At 44.5% G+C, this 20,800-nt stretch overlaps 1 protein-coding gene across 1 annotated transcript in view; it reads left to right on the forward strand.

Moving 5' to 3' along the window:
- The window catches only part of LOC145339043 (zinc finger protein GLI1-like), a 39,823-nt gene extending 28,312 nt beyond the window's left edge, over positions 1-11,511 (forward strand). The window contains exons 6-11 of the mRNA XM_080183468.1: positions 2,044-2,184; positions 3,521-3,670; positions 3,765-3,929; positions 6,537-6,800; positions 7,601-7,871; positions 8,436-11,511. Of these exons, the coding sequence (XP_080039594.1) occupies positions 2,044-2,184; positions 3,521-3,670; positions 3,765-3,929; positions 6,537-6,800; positions 7,601-7,871; positions 8,436-10,765 (3,321 nt within the window). The 3' untranslated portion in view covers positions 10,766-11,511. The remainder of the gene's footprint in view (positions 1-2,043; positions 2,185-3,520; positions 3,671-3,764; positions 3,930-6,536; positions 6,801-7,600; positions 7,872-8,435) is intronic.
- The last annotated feature ends 9,289 nt before the right edge of the window (positions 11,512-20,800 follow it).

Here is a 20,800-nt window from a genome sequence, read left to right on the forward strand (position 1 = left end):
TCAGCCCACTGGCCCAATTGATCAAGATCCTGTTGCAATCCTAGATAACCTTCTTCACTGTCCACCAATTATGCCACCAATCTTGGTGTCATCTGCATACTTACTAACCATGCCTCCTATATTCTCATCCAAATCATTAATATAAATGACAAATAACAGTGGACCCAGCACTGATCCCTCAGGCACACCACTGGTCACGGGCCTCCAGGCTATCAGTGTCACATGGGTAATTAGCAATTCTTTCATCAAGGTAATTGCCATACACTGTGATTAGTAGTACGTTGACATGGTTACTGTTAGTGGGTTTATAAACCACTCCCACAAGTGACTTCTTACTTTACTATTTCTCATCTCTATCTAAACTGATTCTATCTTGATCTACAGAACTAAGATCGTCTCTCTATTGTACCAATGTCATCCGAAATTAGCAGAGTGACCCTTCTACCTTTTCCCCAGCTTCCTGTCCTTCCTAAATATCATGTACCCTCCAATAATCAGGTCGCAGTCCTACACCCATGTCTCTGTAATGGCTATGATGTGGATGTGCCGGCGTTGGACTGGGGTAAACACAGTAAGAAGTTTGACAACACCAGGTTTAAGTCCAACCGATTTATTTGATAGTAAACTCTCAAGCTTTCAAGGTTTACCTCTTCATCACCTGATGAAAAGGTAAACCTTGAAAGCTTGTGAGTTTACTATCAAATAAATCGGTTGGACTTAAACCTGGTGTTGTCAGACTTCTTACTCTGTAATGGCTCTCAGATCACGCATATTCCTTTCTCTTTGTGCTGACAGTTCCTCTGCTTTGTTATGTATGTGACATACATTCAGAAACAGGACCTTTTAATTGTGTCTTTTTACTTTTTTTGTAACTTCTAGCCATATTTTCTGGTGCATTCTTAGATTTGTGCACTCTGATCAGCATTTCCCTTATTCCTACATTGTCTTCTCTATTAAGTTTATCATTATCTTCCCTCACTTGATCTCTACCCTCCATTATTGAGTTTGAAGCCGTGTCTACAACTCAAGTTGTACAATTCAGCAGGACGTTGGTCCCAGAATGGTTCAGGTGAAATGGACCCAGTAGAACAGCTCCCTCTTTCCCCAGTGCTGATGTCAGTATCCCATGGATTGAAACCCAATTTCTCCCAAACCAGTCCTGGAGACACGCAGTCAACTCTCTGATCCTATTTACATTGTGCTCATTCACTCATGGCTTTATGGTTTGATTTATTATTGTCTCATGTTTTGGGATACAGTGAAAAGTATTGTTTCTTGCATACTATACAGACAAAGCATACCATTCATAAAGTACATAGGGGAGAAGGAAAGGAGGGTGCAGAATGTAGTATTAGTCTTAACTAGGATGTAGAGAAAGATCAGCTTGTGATAGGACCATTCATAAGTCTGATGGCAACAGAGAAGAAGCTGTTCTTGAGTCAGTTGGTATGTGACCTCAGACTTTTGTACTTTTTTTCACTGACGGAAGGTGGAAGAGAGAATGTCCGGGGTGCGTGGGGTCCTTAATTATGTTGGCTGCTTTTCCGAAGCATGGGAGTGTAGACAGTCAATGGATGGGAGGTTGGTTTGTGTGATGGATTAGGCTTCATTCACAACCCTTTGTAGTTTTTTGCAGTCTTGGGCAGAGCAGGAGCCCATACCAAGCTGTGATACAATCAGAAAGAATGCTTTCTATGATGTATCTGTAAAAGTTGGTGAGAGCCATAGCAGACATGCCAAATTTCCTTAGTGTCCTAAGAAAGTAGAGGCATGGAAGGACCAGGACAGGTTGTTGGTGATCTGGACACCTGGAAACCTGAAACTCTCGACCATTAGGGCTCAAGGTCCAAACAAGGCGAGGGTGGTGGTGGAAAGAAGCTGCTGGTGTGTCAAACCACAACAGATCTTATAGAAATCCCAACCGTGTAGGAGATGACGATTTGGTCCATCGCATCTACATCACCTCTTATTCAGGCTTATCCTGTAACCCCATGTATTTACCCACCAATCCCTCCATACTCATTCAGCCATCATTTGGAACAGGATCATTTACTGGGAATGATGAATGGAAGAAGTGACGGAGATAAGGATGACGGAAGACAGGAACCGGAGTGCATCTATGAGACTAACTGTCACTGGGAAGGCTGCAGTAAAGAGTTTGATACGCAAGATCAACTTGTGCAAGTGAGTAACTGGGGAATGATATCGTGGCCTCATTGAAATGGCAACGGATTTTTGAATTTCTGTGTAGGATGTAAGTTACCATGTATTCTGAAATCTCCAGGCTGTAAAGGTTCTCCAGATACTGAAAATCGCAGTGCCATTCTGCAAGCCATTCTGTTTTTCAATTTCCTTTGAACATTTTTGCTTTATTTGTCATCAAAATATTGGAAAATGGGGGGGAAAAAAAAACAGTGTCCTTCACTCTGATAATGACAAACTCGATGTTACAATTGTACAGGGTATTGGTGAGCCCACAGCTGGAGTGTTGTGTCCAGTTTTGGTCTCCTTAGTTGAGGAAGGATGTGGTGGGATTGGAGGCAGTTCAGAGGAGGTTCACCAGATTGTTTCCGGGGATGAAAGGATTGGTGTTTGAGGAGAGATTAAATAGTTTGGGGCTTGTCCTCGCTGGAATTTAGAAGGGTGAGAGGGGGATCTGATTGAGGGATATGGGATCGGTGAAATAAATGTGGACCAAATGTTTCCTCTGTGGGGCAATCTTGAACAAGAGATCACAGGTACAGGTGAGAGGCGGTAGATTTAATACTGAGCTAAGGAGGAACTACTTCTCGCAGAGAGTGGTGAATTTGTGGAACTCGCTGCTCCATAGCACGGTGGAATCTGAATCGTTGAATGGTTTCGAGGAGGAGGAAAGGGATATGAATAGGTAGGGAGGTGGAGGTAGAGATCAGCCATGATCTGATTGAGTGGCGGAGCAGGCTCAAAGGGCTGAATTTGCTGACTTCTGTTCCTAATTCCAATGTTCCTACAAAGAGCATATTGCTCATGAATATGTTGCTAAGGAAGAAAGCATACGCTAACCAATTCCATGCAGGATTCAAATATGTCCACTGGGATCAGTAAGGACCATCTTAGTTGGTGTTTAGAAACCTTTTAATTTTCAAACTGCGATGGTGGTTGAACTGAACTGTGTGAAGTGATACCAAAGATTGTCAGCTTTGAGTTCAACTCTGAACTGTGGTGTATTGAATTCACTGATTGTGTATATTTGTGCTGAGCACAAACAGAACCAGCCAGTGACTCCAGCATAGAGCTGTGAGAGTTCCCACAGTTGAATATGCTGCAGCCACTCACTGTTAAAAGTTTCAACATTAAGGATGGACCACTAGGCATTCAGAGGTGCCCTCAGATCCTGGGGAACCATTTCCAAGGCAGTGAAGAACAGAAACAATAACAACTGCGTGAAAAATATTGTATACTTTGAACCTCTGTCAGACCTCAATTAGTGATGGGTTGGGCTTTGAGTGTGTGTTTCTCTTTGACTTTCTCCCGTTTGCAGCATATTAATAATGAGCACATTCACGGTGAGAAGAAGGAGTTTGTGTGCCATTGGAGAGAGTGTTCAAGGGAACTGCGTGCGTTTAAGGCCCAGTACATGCTGGTGGTCCATATGAGACGACATACTGGGCAGAAGCCACACAAGTGTACAGTAAGTGCCACATGGTAGAGACAGATTAGTTTAATTCCAAGTTCATTTAGGAAGCGTGCATTGAAAATCTTGGTGTTTGTATGTACATTTCCAGTTTGAAACTTGCAATAAAGCTTATTCCAGGCTGGAGAATCTGAAAACGCACTTGCGATCTCACACAGGAGAGAAACCGTACATCTGTGACTACGAAGGCTGCAACAAGGCATTCTCCAACGCTTCAGACAGAGCAAAACACCAGAACAGGACCCATTCCAATGAGGTACAGGCCCCACAGTTAGTCATTTACCTATAAACATACAAGTATTTCTGTTCCTTGCCTTGTGGCCAGTGCTAATCAGGTAGATGTAGCATTGGTAAAATGGAGTTACTAAGGGCAGACGGGGATACCATCTAGTAGGAAGAGGGTGGCATCAGGTCAGGCAATAGGTTGCACAGGGTAGCATTTTGCAGGGTAGATGGCAGTGGATAGAATGGGACAGGGTCAAAGGTAGCATAGCCCGTGAAAAGGGTGGCATGGGGCAGTACAGAGGCATCCAACATGGAACAGGATAGAGCATAAAAAACAGGTTGCTTTGCTGCTGACAACAGCTCATTGAAAAGCCTTCTAACTGGCTTTGAGTGTGGAAAATCATGTCTCACAAACTTGATTGAGTTTTTTGAAGGGGTAACCAAGAAGGTAGTGAGGACAGTGCAGTTGATGTTCTCTACATAGACTTTAGCAAGGCCTTTGTCAAGGTACCACATGGTAAGTTGTTTCATAACATCAAATCTCAAGGGATCCAGGGTGAGGTAGGTAAACGGATACAAAATTGATGATAACTTTGAGAAAGTGACCAAAGAGGTGGATGGGGGTAAGGCAGTTGACGTGGTATATATGGATTTTAGTGAGGCATTTGATAAGGTTCACCATGGTGGGCTTCTGCAGAAAATGCAGATGTATGGGATTGGGGGTAATCTAGGTACTTGGATCAGGAATTGGCTAGCAGATAGGAGACAGAGGGTGGTGGTTGATGGTAAATATTTGTCATGGAGTTCGGTTACGAGTGGTGTGCCTCAGGGATCTGTTTTGGGGCCACTGCTGTTTGTAATTTTTATTAATGATCTGGATGAGGGTATAGTTGGGTGGATTAGTAAGTTTGCTGATAACACCAAAGTCGGTGGTGTGGTAGATTGTGAGGAAGGGTGTCATAGTTTGCAGGGTGACTTAGACAGGTTGCAGAGCTGGGCCACGAGGTGGCGGATGGAGTTTAATGCGGAGAAGTGTGAGGTAATTCATTTCGGTAGGAGTAACAGATGTGTTGAGTATAGGGCTAACGGGAGGACTTTGAATAGTGTGGAGGAGCAGAGGGATCTAGGTGTATGTGTACATAGATCCCTGAAAGTTGGGAATCAAGTAGATAGGGTTGTTAAGAAGGCATACGGTGTCTTGGCGTTTATTGGTAGGGGGATTGAATTTAGGAGTCGCAGCGTCATGTTGCAACTGTACACAACTCTGGTGCGGCCGCACTTGGAGTACTGTGTGCAGTTCTGGTCCCCACATTACAGGAAGGACGTGGAGGCTTTGGAGAGGGTGCAGAGGAGGTTTACCAGGATGTTGCCTGGTATGGAGGGGAGGTCATATGAGGAGAGACTGAGGGATTTGGGGTTGTTTTCGCTGGAAAGAAGGAGGCTAAGAGGGGATCTTATTGAAACATATAAGATGATTAGAGGTTTAGATAGGGTGGATAGTGATAGCCTTTTTCCTCGGATGGAGAAAGCTAGCACGAGGGGGCATGGCTTTAAATTAAGGGGTGGTAGTTATAGGACGGATGTCAGGGGTAGGTTCTTTACCCAGAGGGTGGTGAGGGATTGGAATGCCCTGCCTGCTGCGGTTGTAAATGCGCCTAGTTTGGGGGCGTTTAAGAGATCTGTGGATAGGTTTATGGACGAAAAGGGATTGGTTTAGATTAGTGGGTCAGTGTTTTTTTTAAAAAAAAACTGGTCGGCGCAACATCGTGGGCCGAAGGGCCTGTTCTGCGCTGTAATGTTCTATGTTCTATAACAGAAGCCGGAGGATGGTTGTGGAGGGTTGGTTTTAAAACTGGAGGCCTGTCACCAGTAGTGTGCCTCAGGGATCAGTGCTGGGACCACTGTTAGTTGTCATTTATATCAATGATTTGGATAAGAATTTTTGGAAGCATGCTTAGTAAGTTTGCCACCAAGATTGGTGTCATCTGCATAGTAGATAGTGAAGTGTATCTAGGATTGCAATAGGATCTTGATCAATTGGGCCAGTGGGCTGACACATGGCAGAATACAAAGAGTGCAGAAAAGATTTACTAGGATGCGACTGGGACTTGATGGTTTAAGTTATAAGGAGAGGCTGGGTAGACTGGAACTTTTTTCTCTGGTGGGTAGGAGCTTAGGGGTGAACTTATAGAGGTCTATAAAATAATGAGGGGCACAGATCAGCTAGATAGTCAATATCTTTTCCCAAAGGTAGGGGAGTCTAAAACTAGAGGGTGTAGGTTTAAGGTGAGAGGGGAGAGATACAAAATTGTCCAGGGGGACATTTCTTTCACAGAGGGTGGTGAGTGTCTGGAACAAGCTGCCAGAGGTGGTAGTAGAGGTGGGTACAATGGGTAGAGAGGGATAGGGGCCAAATGCAGGCAGTTGGCATTTAAAAAAAAAAAGGGTGATATGGACAAGTTGGGCTGAAGGGCCTGTTTCCCCTCTGTAAACCTTAATGGCAGCTGCTTCTCAAAGGGAATAGATTGATGGGGCAAAATAGCTTCCCTAAAATGGCAAATGTTTACAAGATGGGGATTCTCTGGATCCTTGACCTTCTCCTGATTGAACGCTAATCACATTGTTCGTTCATCGACAGAAACCCTATCTTTGTAAGATTCCGTGCTGCACAAAACGATACACTGATCCCAGCTCGTTAAGGAAACATGTGAAGACTGTCCATGGTCCTGAGGCACACATAACCAAAAAGCAACGCAGTGTGAGGGCTTCCTCAACACAAGACGGAGTGAGGTCAGTGACAGGACCAGTTGGAGACATTCACCATGAGGAAGGGGGCAACACGGCTAATACAAAAATGGAATACTTCATGCAGGGCAGGTTGATGGAGCCCAACACAAGCAGGGTAAGGAAACTGGTTGATTCATTTCTATCACTGCTCTCTAAGCTCAGGTTTCAACACAAGCTGACCAGTGGCGAGAGACCACTAGGCAATTTAGCATAGCCAATCCACCTAACCTACACATCTTTGGACACTAAGGGGTAATTTAGCATTGCCCTGTGCAGGTTAGGTGGAATGGCCATGAGTGGACAGACAGGGCCCTAGCTGCATGTGGAATCTGACAGCTGATATAACACTCCCTCAGGACCACACAAATGCCAACGCTGGTTTCTGTTGGGTCCAGTTACTGCAGAGGGATTGGGTTGGGTTGAGTTGAGTTGAGAGCAACTCACCTGATCCAGGCATACCTACCGCTAACAGCACTATTGCCTTGAAGTAGCCACTGAGGAATGACATCAGTCGTACATGATTAATCTAGCCAATTGTCCATGCTGATTCACAGTTCCTGTCTCCACTGCAAGGGAGGAACATGACAAAACCACTAGGTGGCAACTCAGCATTGGGAACAGACAGTACATTCCAGGTTCTAACCACTCGCTGTGTGAATCTGTTCCCACCACACTCTCAGACAGTATTATAATGTCTGAGGGAGCTGCCAGGTGGACAGGGTGGCATCCTGGGTCACACTCTCCCACTGTAGCTGAGAGGGGTTTGTGCTGGTTGAGGCACAGCAGCCATTGAGTAATGTAGATTGATAAGGTCTTTGCTACATTGAGTGGTTGTGGCCATGTCAACTTTACAGAGATGATGAGATGGAGGATTTGGAGAAATAAAGCACTATCTTCTTTCTGTTGTTATTTTAGAAGTTGCAGAGCAGTCCCCGAGGTGACTCAGCCAGCAGTAGTGAAGGTTCACTCCAGGGAAACACTAACAACAATGATAGTGGGGTGGAGAAGACAAATGGTGGGTGCAGCTTTGAAGACATTGCCTCTGTAGATTCGACAGCTCGTTCAGGGAGAGCGGATGTTGGACAATGGCAGAATGTGCCAGTTCTCCAGCGAGTGAATAGCTTGAAAATCAGAAAGGCCACACCACCATCACAAATGCTGAAACTTCCTTCCATACAAGGCCATGGTGAGTAAGTGTACCGTAGTGGCACTGGGCCAATGGAATCCATTCGGTAAAACCACCTTTGATTCGTACACCCAGTAGACAGCTGGTTTGGTATGTTTCACTTCTGTACTAACCAATGAAAACTTCCCACCCACTGAAACCAACAGGCAAAATAAATCCAAATCAAACAACTGCTCCAGGGAAAATTCTGACCACAACATTCCCCTCAGTGCAACTCCCTCTCCATTCATTCAGAGCCCTGGAAACACCTGCAAACAGCACTTCCATTCCCAATCTGCCTCAACCACATGCCAGTGAGTGACACACACAGTCTGTTAACCTTGCTGTTACTGCATGTTTTTGCCCTTTAAGCAGTCCTGACCAGGCTTGTTTACGGGAATTGTAGAGCAACTTGCCCCTTCTTCCATTCGGGAGAAAGAAATGAGGAGGAAAAGACCATTTCAATTTGAATGAGTGAGGTTGCAGCAAATGATAATCAGTGGCATTTGCAGTTATCCTGTGGGTAATGTGTGTCATCGTGATTACTGAAGGAAACATTTTAAATATCTTCCCCTTTGATTGTAGGTTCTCTCGGAGAATTTAGCAGTTCTGGAATGTCAGTTCCACGTGGGCAGAAACTCCAGGAATTAAGCAGAAAAGGCACAGTGATGAGGTTTCCGATGGAACAGTGCAGCAGCTCAGCCTACGCTTTGAGCGCAAGCTCACTCAGCAGTTGCTTTCACCCGACTAGTCAGCTATCCAGTGAAACAGTATTTGTCACTGGCCCGAGTGAAGACAGTCTGGCCGCAGCATCCAAGGCTGCCTCTCCTGGCCTATTGCAGCAATGCAGTCAGATGGGCCAGCGTGCTCCATGTCTACCCGACCTCTCTCCAGCACAACATCAGCGATTGAAAGCCACAGAAGGAGCACCCACAATGCTGTTCGCAAACATGGAGCGGATGGGCAGCAATGTCAGGCCCAGTCATGCTTTCCCACCTCACGGTCTGTCACCACGTGGGACCCATGTCTCCCAAGTCCAACACATCCCTGTTCCGAACACAAGAAGGGCTAGTGACCCTGTATGTACAGGCACCCGATCAGTCCCTGAAACGCAGCAGTTTAAGAGTATCAGCAGCATCTATGCTGCCACAATGTCCGTGAGGAACAGAAAGCTGCAGCAAGCTGCAACTCCTGAATCTAACCTCTCCACGTGCATCTACTCTCCACAACCACCAATCATTACTGGCAATGTCCTCATGGAGACTGTGGCCATGGAAACATCCAATCAAGCCAGTACGGGCCTGGCTGAAGAGCTCCCATTGTACACCGACCATCAGGAAACTTTAAATACTCAAGCATGCAACAAGCAAATACAAGGGGTGCACGGTTACATGGACATACACCATCAGAATCTCTATGGCAATGCCAGTACAAATCTGGGACCCCCACAGATCAACACTATCCAACAGGACAGCAATATTAGACAACACTGCAACATCTCTCATACGATTCCATTCCAAAGCCAGCTATACACCGATGCAGACAATATTCCCACTCAGTGGAATGAAGCAAGTTTCAGAAGCATGAATGTTCCTCCCATTGAGATTCCCACCCAGCAAAGCCCATCTCAGCTAAGGCAGTGCCTGAAACAGCTCCCCCAGAGCCTGCAGCCCTCCCATCAGCCACTGGGCTTCAGCCATCAGGAGAAGATGGGTCAAGAGAACACGTTCTCCAGCAGCGACCAGAGGCCTGGAGCCAATCTGCAGAAGCAAAGCAAATCTCAGCATCAGTTCTACCAATCAGCACCATTCCACAACACGAGGCACCCAATGACAGCCCAGCAACATTTCAACCAATCCAAACACATGTGGACTGGGCACTATGGCCAGAGCTGTGACTCCTGGGATAACACAGACAGCTTGCAGCACTCCAGCAATGCAAGCATGGACTCCAATGTGCTCAGGCCCCCACTGGGCGGAGATAGGTGGACTGGAGACCTTATGCCAATGATGCAAGTCAAGGAGATGATGGTGAGGAACTATATCCAGTCTCAGCAGGCCCTCATGTGCAGTCAAGCACAAAAGAATGAAACATCAATGGCAATTAACACCGACAGCAGAGAGAGCAGTCTATCCAGAGCCACACACAGCTCCTCTCTGAACAGCTTCAGAACCCAAAGTCTGCCATACATGCCTCCAAGTTGTATGAACTGCCAAAGTTCAGCAAATATATCAACTTCACCTTCTCAGGAAGGTCAAATCCAGCCAAAGACTTCACCAAGTTCAGGTGGTCAATCTTTCAGTCCCAGGATCATGCCTCACCCTCCTCCAACTATAAAGCTGCCGAACAGACACACCAGCTTGGCACCTCACCAAGAGTACACCTTAGGGCCCTGCCACAGCAGCCCCCATTATAAACCAGAGGGGCCAACACATCCCCCAACAATGCCATGCCACCAAGATGATGGAGGCTTGTTTTTCTCTGGCCAAACACAAGGAATGTGGAAATGCAGAAAGCAGGTGAACAAAACCACAGATCGACCACAAGCGCATGGTGCAATTCACCAACTGCTGCCTTGCATGGATCCCATGAAGCTAGACTCAACCATTTACCCAGCAACCGATCACATGTCTCATTCCATCAACTCTTTGGATCTTGAACAAACTGAAATCACTTTTCAAGAAATTCTGGATGACGAAGAGCATCCACCTTTGGTACCAAATCTTGTCTCGAACACTCCCCAAACATCCGGTGTTGTTCTTGCTCCCGACAATCCCCTCACATTGCAAACAGGAATGTCCAATATGGCAATAGGAGACAAGGATTCCACCTTAACAACAGTGGCATGGGAAAAGCAACTTTCTCAAAGCAATACCAGAGTGAGATGGCCATTAGAACACCAATCAAACAGGTAGCATTGCAGAGCACTCGAACCCTCTCCTTGCCCAAACCAGGAGTCACACCAGAATAAAGCTCAACTGAGGCGACTGGGGGGGCACGAGATCACGGAAGAAATACATTTCCAGATCCCACAGAAATGAGACAAAGGGGTTTATTTTTACCAGCTTTTTTTGGTAAAAACAAAGATCTGTTTTTCAAAAAGCCAGATGTTTAAAAATCAACTTCAGAAGCAGAATGAATGAGGTGACTGGGCAGCGGTCAGTAAGGGGACTATTTAATGGTCTCCAGGTAACAAGTCCTGGATTCCAGAAGGCGGACACTTCAGTCCAACCATCAGAACGCAATGAGAGCTCAGCAAAGTGCTGCAAGCCATTTCCTCTCAAACAGCGAAGCGTTGCTTGTAAACCCCGTTGTCAGAAAAACACAAAAGAAGATGCTGTTTACCTTACAGACTGTCACATTTACGCAAGATTGTCAGGGGTTACATCACTTTGTGATTTGCTTGCAAGGTTTATTCACACAAAAGTGATGTTATGCAAACAATTTGCCAGCACTGTCACAGCATTATCTAACACTCTGTACCAAACTGCAGAAAAAATGTTATATTAGCCAAAAGAATTTAATCTTCTCTCAATACACTGTCAGCCATGGTAAGCTCAAAATGGAGGTGCCACAGTGACAGACCTGTCCCCAGCGGCACCATACTCCAGCGTTGCACAGCGACAGACCCATCCCTAGTACTGTACTGTACCCCAGCGTCATACAGCAACAGACCCGTCCCCACCAGTACTGTACCCCAGCATCATACTGTGACAGACCCGTCCCCACGGGTACCGTACCCCAGCGTCATACAGCGAAATACCCCTCCCCAGCAGTACCATATCCCAGTGTTATACAGTGATAGACCCATCCCACTAGTACTTGATGGGCCAAATGGCCACCTCCTGCATTGTAGGGATTCTATAGAAAATAACTTAATGTCACCCTAGCTGGGTTATAGTGACAATCTCCAAGCATTGTACATAACTCTGGGAAGATATGTTTGTATGGGACAGGGTGTAAAAGTCACCCTATAAGAAGTGGGTGATGACCTTTCTTTTGTGGGTGAGCCCAGAACCAAGGGCACTGTTCTAAAATTAGGGGCTGCCCTTGACGGAGGCAAGGTGTTAAGACCCAGGTCAGAAACTGCAAGGTGTTTTGTGAAGTTAGCCTAGACCCTAAATTTTATATTTGATTTTTGGCATTAGGGTGAGCAGAAGGTGTTTCACTCTGGACATGATTCAAGTGACCCACTAGGAAGCTTTTATCAAAGTGTATTTAAGAACACAGAATAAGATTTAGCATAACTTTTACCAATTACAAGGTTCATACATGACAGTTTAAACCTTAACAGATTATAATCCCCTCTGTTCCAAGTCAAACACCATCCCACAGACTGACACCCTTCTTCAGACTTGGCACAGAAAGCAAGTATGCCTCACGTGATGCTGGATTTGCAGCTTCTTTACACCTTTGAATGTTGGATCAAATCTCTGTGGCTTCCCAGTCCTGGAACATTCAACAAGCTTCTGCGCAGAGAGAGAGAGACAGACAGAGACTGCCTTTTTCCACCAGCTTCTAACAGCAACTGAACCCAAATTAAAATTTAGACTTTTCTGTAGAAAAAACTGTCTCGTCATATCGTCTGACCTGACAATCATCCGCAAATCAAGATCCACTCAGCAATCCCCAAAGAACCATTAAACCACAGAACACTGCATTAGTCCAGATTAAAATCAGCATGATGTCAATTATACTGCCTCAGTAACAATAAGAGGACACCGGTTAGACAACAATTGCACCAATAAAATGCTAGGAGCTACTTGAAAAATTTAGAGAAACATTAAAATACATTTCTTAAAGACATAATATTGTCACAGAAGAAATTGCTTCGGAGTTGTGCAACTTTGGAACTCTCAGAAGGTGGTGAATAATTTTAAGGTGGAGGTAGATCATTTCCCTTACCTGAAAATATATGGTTATTGGAGGAAGGTGACAATGTAGGACAGATTGGCCAAGATCTTATCACGTGGTGAGGCAGACTCAAGGGGCAAAATGGTCCACTTCTGCTCCTGTTTCATTTGTTTGTATACTTGGCACAAAGGGAGATGGTTGTGGTGATTGGAGGTCAGTGCCAGGACATCACAGCAGGAGTTCCTCACCGTCCATCTTCAACTGCTTCCCAATGACCTTCCCTCCATAAGGTCAGAAGTGGGAATGTTCGCTGATGATTGCACAATGTTCAGCACCATTAGCGACGACTCAGATACTGAAGCAGTCCATGTCCAAATGCAGCAAGACCTGGACACTATCCAGGCTTGGGCTGACAAGTGACAAGTAACAAGTAACATTCACACCACACGAATGCCAGGCAATGACTGTCTCGAACAAGAGAGAATCTAACCATCACCCCTTGATATTCAATGACATTGCCATTGCTGAATCCCCCACTATTAACATCCTGCATTGCTGGGGGGGGGGGGGGGGGTCCCCACTGAATGCAAACTGAATGTGACCTAGCAATATAAATTCATATGACAAAAGCAGGTCAGAAGTTGTACATTCTATGCAGGAACTCACTAAGGTTCCTTAGACAGCACCTTCCAAACCCAATGACTGCTACGATCTAGAAGGACAAGGGCAGCAGATACCTGGGAACACCACCACCTGGAGGTTCCCCTCCCAATCATTCACCATCCTGACTTGGAAATATATTGCCATTCCGTCACAGTCGCTGGATCAAGATCCTGGAACTCCCGAACACAGCACTTTTGCCCCTCAAGTGGACAGAGCCATGAAGAAGGCTTATAGTGTGTTAGCGTTTATTAACAGGGGGTTTGAGTTTAAGAGCTGTGGGGTTATGCTGCAACTATACCAGACCATGCTGAGACCACATTTGGAATATTGTGTGCAGTTCTGGTGACCTCACTATAAGGAGGATGTGGAAGCATTGGAGAGAGTGCAGAGGAGATTTACCAGGATGCTGCCTGGTTTGGAGGGTAGGTCTTATGAGGAAAGGTTGAGGGAGCCCTGGCTTTTCTCTTTAGAGCGGAGGAGGATGAGAGGTGACTTAATAGAGGTTTATGAGATAATGAAGGGGATAGATAGAGTGGACGTTCAGAGACTATTTCCTCAGGTGGATGTAGCTGTTACTAGGGGGCATAACTATAAGGTTCATGGTGGGAGATATAGGAGGGATGTCCGAGGTAGATTCTTTACTCAGAGAGTGGTTGGGGTGTGGAATGGACTGCCTGCTGTGATAGTGGAGTCGGACACTTTCAAGCGGTTATTGGATTGGCGCATGGAGCACACCAGAATGATAGGGAGTGGGATAGCTTGATCTTGGTTTTGGACAAAGCTCGGCACAACATCAAGGGCCAAAGAGCCTGTTCTGTGCTGTACTGCTCTATGTCTATGTATCTATGGGTATGCTTCCACCACGTGGACTGACTGATGTCCAATCACAATCCTGGAACTCCCTCCCTAACAGCACTGTGGATGCACCTACACCACATGGACTGACTGACGTCCAATAACAATCCAGGTTGGTCAAGGCAGCTTTGAGAAGTTCAGAAAACGTATCCGCAATAGCTTCCTTGAATAGAATGTAATGAAACCTACGAGGGAGCAAGCTATCCTAGATCTGATCCTGTGTAATGAGACAGGAATAATTAATGATCTTGCAGTCAGGGATCCTCTTGGAAGAAGCGATCACAGTATGGTTGAATTTAAAATAGATGGAGCACAAGGTGGTAAAATCCAATACTAGTGTCTTGTGCTTAAACGAAGGAGACTACAAAGGGATGAGGGAGGCATGGCTAAGGTGCTTTAGAGGTCGAGAAGGGGAATGTAATAATGAGAAATGAGAAAATGGCTGAGGCATCAAACAGGTATTTTGTGTCAGTCTTCACAGTGGAAGACACAAATAATATGCCAAAAATTGATGACAGGAAAGCTATGGCAGTTAAGAACCTAGAAACTACTATCACGAAAGAGGTAGTGTTAGGCAAGTTAATGGGGCAAAAGGTAGACAAGCTTCCTGGCCCTGATGCAATGCATCCCAGGGTACTAAAAGAGATGGCGGGGAAAACAGCAAAATGCATGAGTGGTAATTTGCCAAAATTCACTGGACTCTAGGGAATAAATTGTCCCTAAATCAGTTTCCCTCAATCCGGATGGCCATAAAACATTAGACAGGGGTCGTGGGGGGAGAGGGGGACTGGTGGTGTGGCGGCGCGGGCTCGTTGGGCCGAAGGGCCTGTTTCCCGGGCTGATTTTGTTCTGTGGTTCCTGCAGATTGGAAAACAACAAATGTGACGCCACTGTTTAAGGAGGTAGACAAAAGGCAGGTAACTATAGGCTGGTTAGCTCAACTTCTGTAGTAGGGAAAATGCTTGAATCTATCAAGGAAGAAATAGCGAAACGTCTGGATAAAAATTGTCCCATTGGTAAGACGCAGCATGGGTTCATGAAGGGCAGGTCATGTTTGCCTAATTTGGTGGAATTCTCTGACGATATTACATGTGCAGTGGACAATGGGGAACCTGTGGATGTGGTGTATCTGGATTTTCTGAAGGCATTTGACAAGGTACTGCGCCAAAGACTGTTGCATAAGATAAAGGTGCACAGTGTTACAGGTAATGTATTAGCATGGATAGAGATTGGTTAACTAAGAGAAAGCAAAGAGTGGGGGTAAATGGGTGTTTTTCTTGTTGGCGATCAGTGACGAATGGTGTGCCTCAGGGGTCAGTGTTGGGACTGCAATTGTTTATGATTTACATAGATGGTTTGGAGTTGGGGATCACGTGTAGTGTGTCAAAATTTGCAGATGATACTAAGATGAGTGTCAGACAAAGTATGCAGAGGATGCTGAAAGTCTGCAAAGGGATATAGTCTAAGTGAGTGGGTGAGGGTCTGGCAAATGGAGTACAATGTTGGTCAATGTGAGGTCATCCATTTTGGGAGGAATAACAGCAAAATGGACTATTATTTAAATGGTAAAAAATTGCAGTATGCTGCTGTGCAGAGGGATCTGGGTGTCCTTGTGCAGGAATCTCAAGGAGTTGGTTTGCAGGTGCAGCAGGTAATTAAGGAGGCAAATGGAATTTTGTCCTTCATTTCTGCAGGGATGGAGTTTAAAAACAGCGAGGTTACGTTGCAGCTGTATAGGGTGCTGGTGAGGCCACACCTGGGGTACTGTGTACAGTTTTGGTCTCCTTACTTGAGAAAGGATATACAGGCACTGGAGGGGGTGCAGAGAAGATTCACTAGGCTGATTCTGGAGTTGAGAGGGTTGGCTTATGATGAGAGACTGAGTAGACTGGGAATATACTCATTGGAATTCAGAAGAATGAAACATCTAAGATAGTGAAGGGAATAGATAAGATAGAAGCAGGGAAGTTGTTTACACTGGCGGGTGAAACTAGAACTAGGGGGCATGGCCTCAAAATAAGGGGGAGCAGATTTAGGACTGAGTTGAGGAGGAACTTCTTCACACAATGGCTTGTGAATCTGTGGAATTCCCTGCAGTGAAGCAGTTGAGGCTCCCTCATTGAATGTTTTTAAGGCAAGGATAGATAAATTTTTAAACAGTAAAGGAATTAAGGGTTATGGTGAGCGGGTGGGTAAGTGGAGCCATGATCTTATTGAATGGCGGAGCAGGCTTCAGGAGCCAAATGGCCTACTCCTGCTCCTAGTTCTAATGTTCTTATAATCCTGGAACTCCCTCCCTAACAGCACTGTGGGTGTACCTACACGACAAATAATGAGGGCATAGATCAGCGAGAAAGTCAATATCTTTTCCCAAAGGTAGGGGAGTCTTAAACTAGAGGGCATAGGTTTAAGGTGAGAGGGGAGAGATACAGAAGTGTCCAGAGGGGAAATTTTTTCCACACAGAGGGTGGAGAGTGCCTAGAACAAGCTGCCAGAGGTAGTAGTAGAGGCGGGTACAATTTCGTCTTTTAAAAAGCATTTAGACAGTTACATGGGTACAATGGGTATGGGCCAAATGCAAGCATTTGGGACTAGCTTAGGGGTTTTAAAAAAAGGACAGCATGGACAAGTTGGGCCAAAGGACCTGTTTCCATGCTGTAAACCTCTGACTCTGACATGGATTGCAGAGGTTCAAGGTGGCAGCTCATCACCACCTTCTCAAGGGGCAATTAGGGATGGGCAATAAATGCTGGTCTAACCAATGACACCCAGATCCTGTGAAAGATTAGATTAAAAAAATACGTTATAGCTTCATAAAATGTCAATGCACTTTTACAGCTCAAAAATGATTCACCATCACAATATTGGCTCTGTTATTAATGTGTAACAGCTTCAGTTTCTCCCTAAGGATGGGTTCATCCTCTCCATTTGCATACAAGTGCAGCACTCAGGTTCCATATTTGCATCATCTTCACTAAAAAGATTTCCACTCCAAGATGAATCTCCTCCAATAAACTGATTTCATCTCTTGATTGACAGGTACCTTCCTCAGTCTAATCTGCATATATTTCAGGTACTAAAGAAACTCCAGTGTATTCCTTACAGTGAGTGAAAGGACAAGGTGCTTCAGTGGATAAAGGGAATTTTAAAAAATCCCCTCCTGGAGAGAGACAGATATTTCTGTATACCATTTCAGAGAGAGAGAAAGGAGCAGACATCCACACTGTATTCAGTTCAACCTCATCCAAACCTGAATTCCACTGGTTAGACAAGGGGTGGGCAGAAGCAACTGCCCATGACAGGCCATGATCTTAATTTAAGTTGGCTTGGTGCACACAAATGTATCTCCTCAGGCTGCTGGTATTTGAGCTGGGGGTCATAGCATTATAGAATCCCTACAGTACAGGAGGCCATTTGGCCCATCAAGTCTGTATCAACAACAATGCCACCCAAGCCGTAATCCTGCAACCCTCATTTACCCTGATAATCGCTGGGTCAATTTAGCATGGCCAATCAACCTAACCTGCACATCTTTCGGTCTGTGGGAAGAAACTGGAGCACCCGGAGGAAACCCACGCAGACATGGGGAGAATGTGCAAATTCCACACAGACAGTGACCCAAGCCAGGAATTGAACCCAGATCCCTGGCGCTGAGGGGCAGCACTGCTAACCACTGTGCCACCATGCCGGGTGATCAGTGAGCTACTTCAGATCTTCTTTACAAAAATTGCTGGGCCAAAAATTATACATCAATTGCACCCACAAACTGTGCTGCAACTTCTCTGTAAAAATGGTCATTACATCCCAACAGGAAAAGCAGAATGTTTTGAGTAGGGCAGTATATTCCCATGGTCAGATACAACCAACAAGTGACAACTTTAGCTGTACGATGGGTCCAAAATGCTGATGTTGGGCATTGGACTCTTGCTTTGGTTTGGTATTATTTTGATGGTGGGCAATATGTAGTGTGCAAGGGCACAGCTTACAGCTCAAATAGAACTCTCAGATGCACTTTTTTTAAAAAATGAGAATGCAAGCTGTTGAAAGACAGCATTGATGTATTGCAAATAAATGTAAAGACCCAGTCTGTGCTTGAACTGAAGCTGAATGATGCATCTAAGTTCCCTGTCCACACACAAAGGGCACCAGAACACATTACTCACATCAAAACTTCAGCAAGTTAAAATGAATAAACTGTGATCCATCTGCCCAGAGGTTGCTAATATTCTAATACACTACCATACACAGCTGATCTTTCACTCCTTGTCCTTGTTTTAAAACAATCTCAAAAGTTTCATTTTTAGAAATCAAATAAAAAAGAACATCCTTGAATTTTATCTTTGCATAGGGCATGGACTACACAAAACTTTACACCAGACCCAGATTACAAGACTCTTGAATTATGGTACAAATTAAACAGTTTAAAGGGAATTAAAATTTTGTCCTCATTTACTCAAACTCCAAACCAAACCCCACCAGTAACAAACCAGAGATAACTAGAAAATTAAAATCACCATTTACTATTAGCTCAGCATCTTTTGAATTGTACATTTTGTGGATTATACATATTTAAAAAAGATGTTACAGGTAGTGATGGGCAACACATCACCATATCACAACATTAAGTTGTACAATACATAAACAAGCTCGCCAATGTTTTCTTCCATTCAGCTTTTCTTGCACTTTTTGTAATCCATTTGCATAGGAAAAATATTTTTAAAAATTGTCACAACATATATTTTTACTGTGACATTATTACATGAAATGTCACATTAATAAAAAAAGACGTTAGCCATCACCAGACTGCTTTCTTCCCCAATTCTCTCTGGAATTTTTTACATGTTAAAGAGCTCCAATTAAATCTGCCAGCCCAAACAAGCTGCTGTACAGTAGGTACTACTGAAAGGCATTGTTTCAAAGCATTAATTTTACATTGTTGTAACTGGTCTACAAGATCCTCTCAAGTTCAATCCACAACATAAGCAATGATATTGAGACAACCTGCCACACTCCACACAGCCAGAGGTAAAACTATCATTTTGGAAAAACACATCAACATTTTGAAGGTTTGATTAAATAAAAAGAATACACCTGCAAATGAATTGAAGTGTGGAACTGGAGGCAGTCTATCGCTACTGAATTAAACGGGTTCCCTCATTAGCCACTCCCTGCAACAGCAAGTTTTTGCATGAGTTTGACTCCACGAGTGGGGAGTTTAGGTTAATAAGAAACATCAACGCAATCCTTTAGGGCCCCTTAGCATTTGCCTTTCTGATCTATTTCCTTAAATTACTTCAAAGTTTTCAGAACAACATTAACATACGTCTCATCAGATGTTTGCACCCAATATTCCCCAATCCTAAACGGCACTACGCCCGAGTGGTCACTTGTCATCAAAAATCTACTTTATAAGACAGCTTAGAGCTGATCTAGCAGTTGGGCAGCTCTTAGGGGCAAGGAATATCAAACATTCTTTTCCTGAAGATGGTTCCACTGTTGATCGCCACTCTTTTTGATATACTGGGCTCTCACATTTGTAGGCTCTCTGCAAGTGTTTCACTGGGCCATTTGAGGTACTTGTTAGCATGGCTCCTCTTGAGTTGCTACACGCAAAATTCAGCACTCATCCAATTATATCATCAGTGTGGACCTTAGAGGAGACCAAAACATTCCAAGTCTTTACATCGTTGGAAAAGTAGAGTAAAAAGGTTTCCACCTCTGGCAAAGTCCTCCCGAAGATAGCAGATTTTCCACTGTAAATGCTTCACTGGATACATTAGGTCTGTGCATCTGACACAAGTTTCTACACTTTTGCAACCATGTGCAAGATAGGATACAGGATAACACTTAACTGACAGGAGCACCTAATTTATGGACAAACTATATTGAAGTGTTAAAATTTAAAAAGTACATTGATATGCAAGTTTCAATATCACTGGCATCATTGAAAACCTGTCAGATTTTACATACCTTAAAAGTCATTTTAACTGTTTCACTAGCTTATTGCATTCTCATTATTCTTCAATTTTCACTTGGCAGGGGAGGATTATATAAAACAATGGCATCTCAGGTGATCACCATTTATGGAGCAAGACTGATCAACTACAGCCACATATATTACAAGACAGGCCAGACCTTTCACAGACTTGGTGAAAATGCACCGCAAATGGCTGGAGACACACAACCTCCACCCAAGAAAGATAAATAAGTTATGATCCTAGTCAGCTATTTCAGTGAAAGCAATGTACCCAACAAGGATTTCAGAGCAGGATTGTAGAAAAGGCTTGGGCCAGATCACTAACTATGGACTGAAAGTTTGAGGATGATCCAAAATGTGCAGTACATGACTGTACGAATAAGTACCTGAAGAAGAAAAGATGTAAAATCAAGAATGAAGAATAACCAGTAGATTTGTTAAGCTCTGAACAGTCCATTCAAACCTCCAATCACTTTTAACACATGGTCACAGGGAGAATTTTCTAGCACAGCTCAACAGAAAATTCAATTTCTCACAGAAACATGCTCGCATATTCTCTTCTCTCCCTCTGCCGCCCCCCCCCCCCCCCCCCACCCCCCAA

The sequence above is a fragment of the Carcharhinus amblyrhynchos genome, unplaced genomic scaffold (assembly GCF_965287045.1).
Source record: "Carcharhinus amblyrhynchos unplaced genomic scaffold, sCarAmb.v2.hapA chromosome_295, whole genome shotgun sequence".
NCBI lineage: Eukaryota > Metazoa > Chordata > Chondrichthyes > Carcharhiniformes > Carcharhinidae > Carcharhinus > Carcharhinus amblyrhynchos.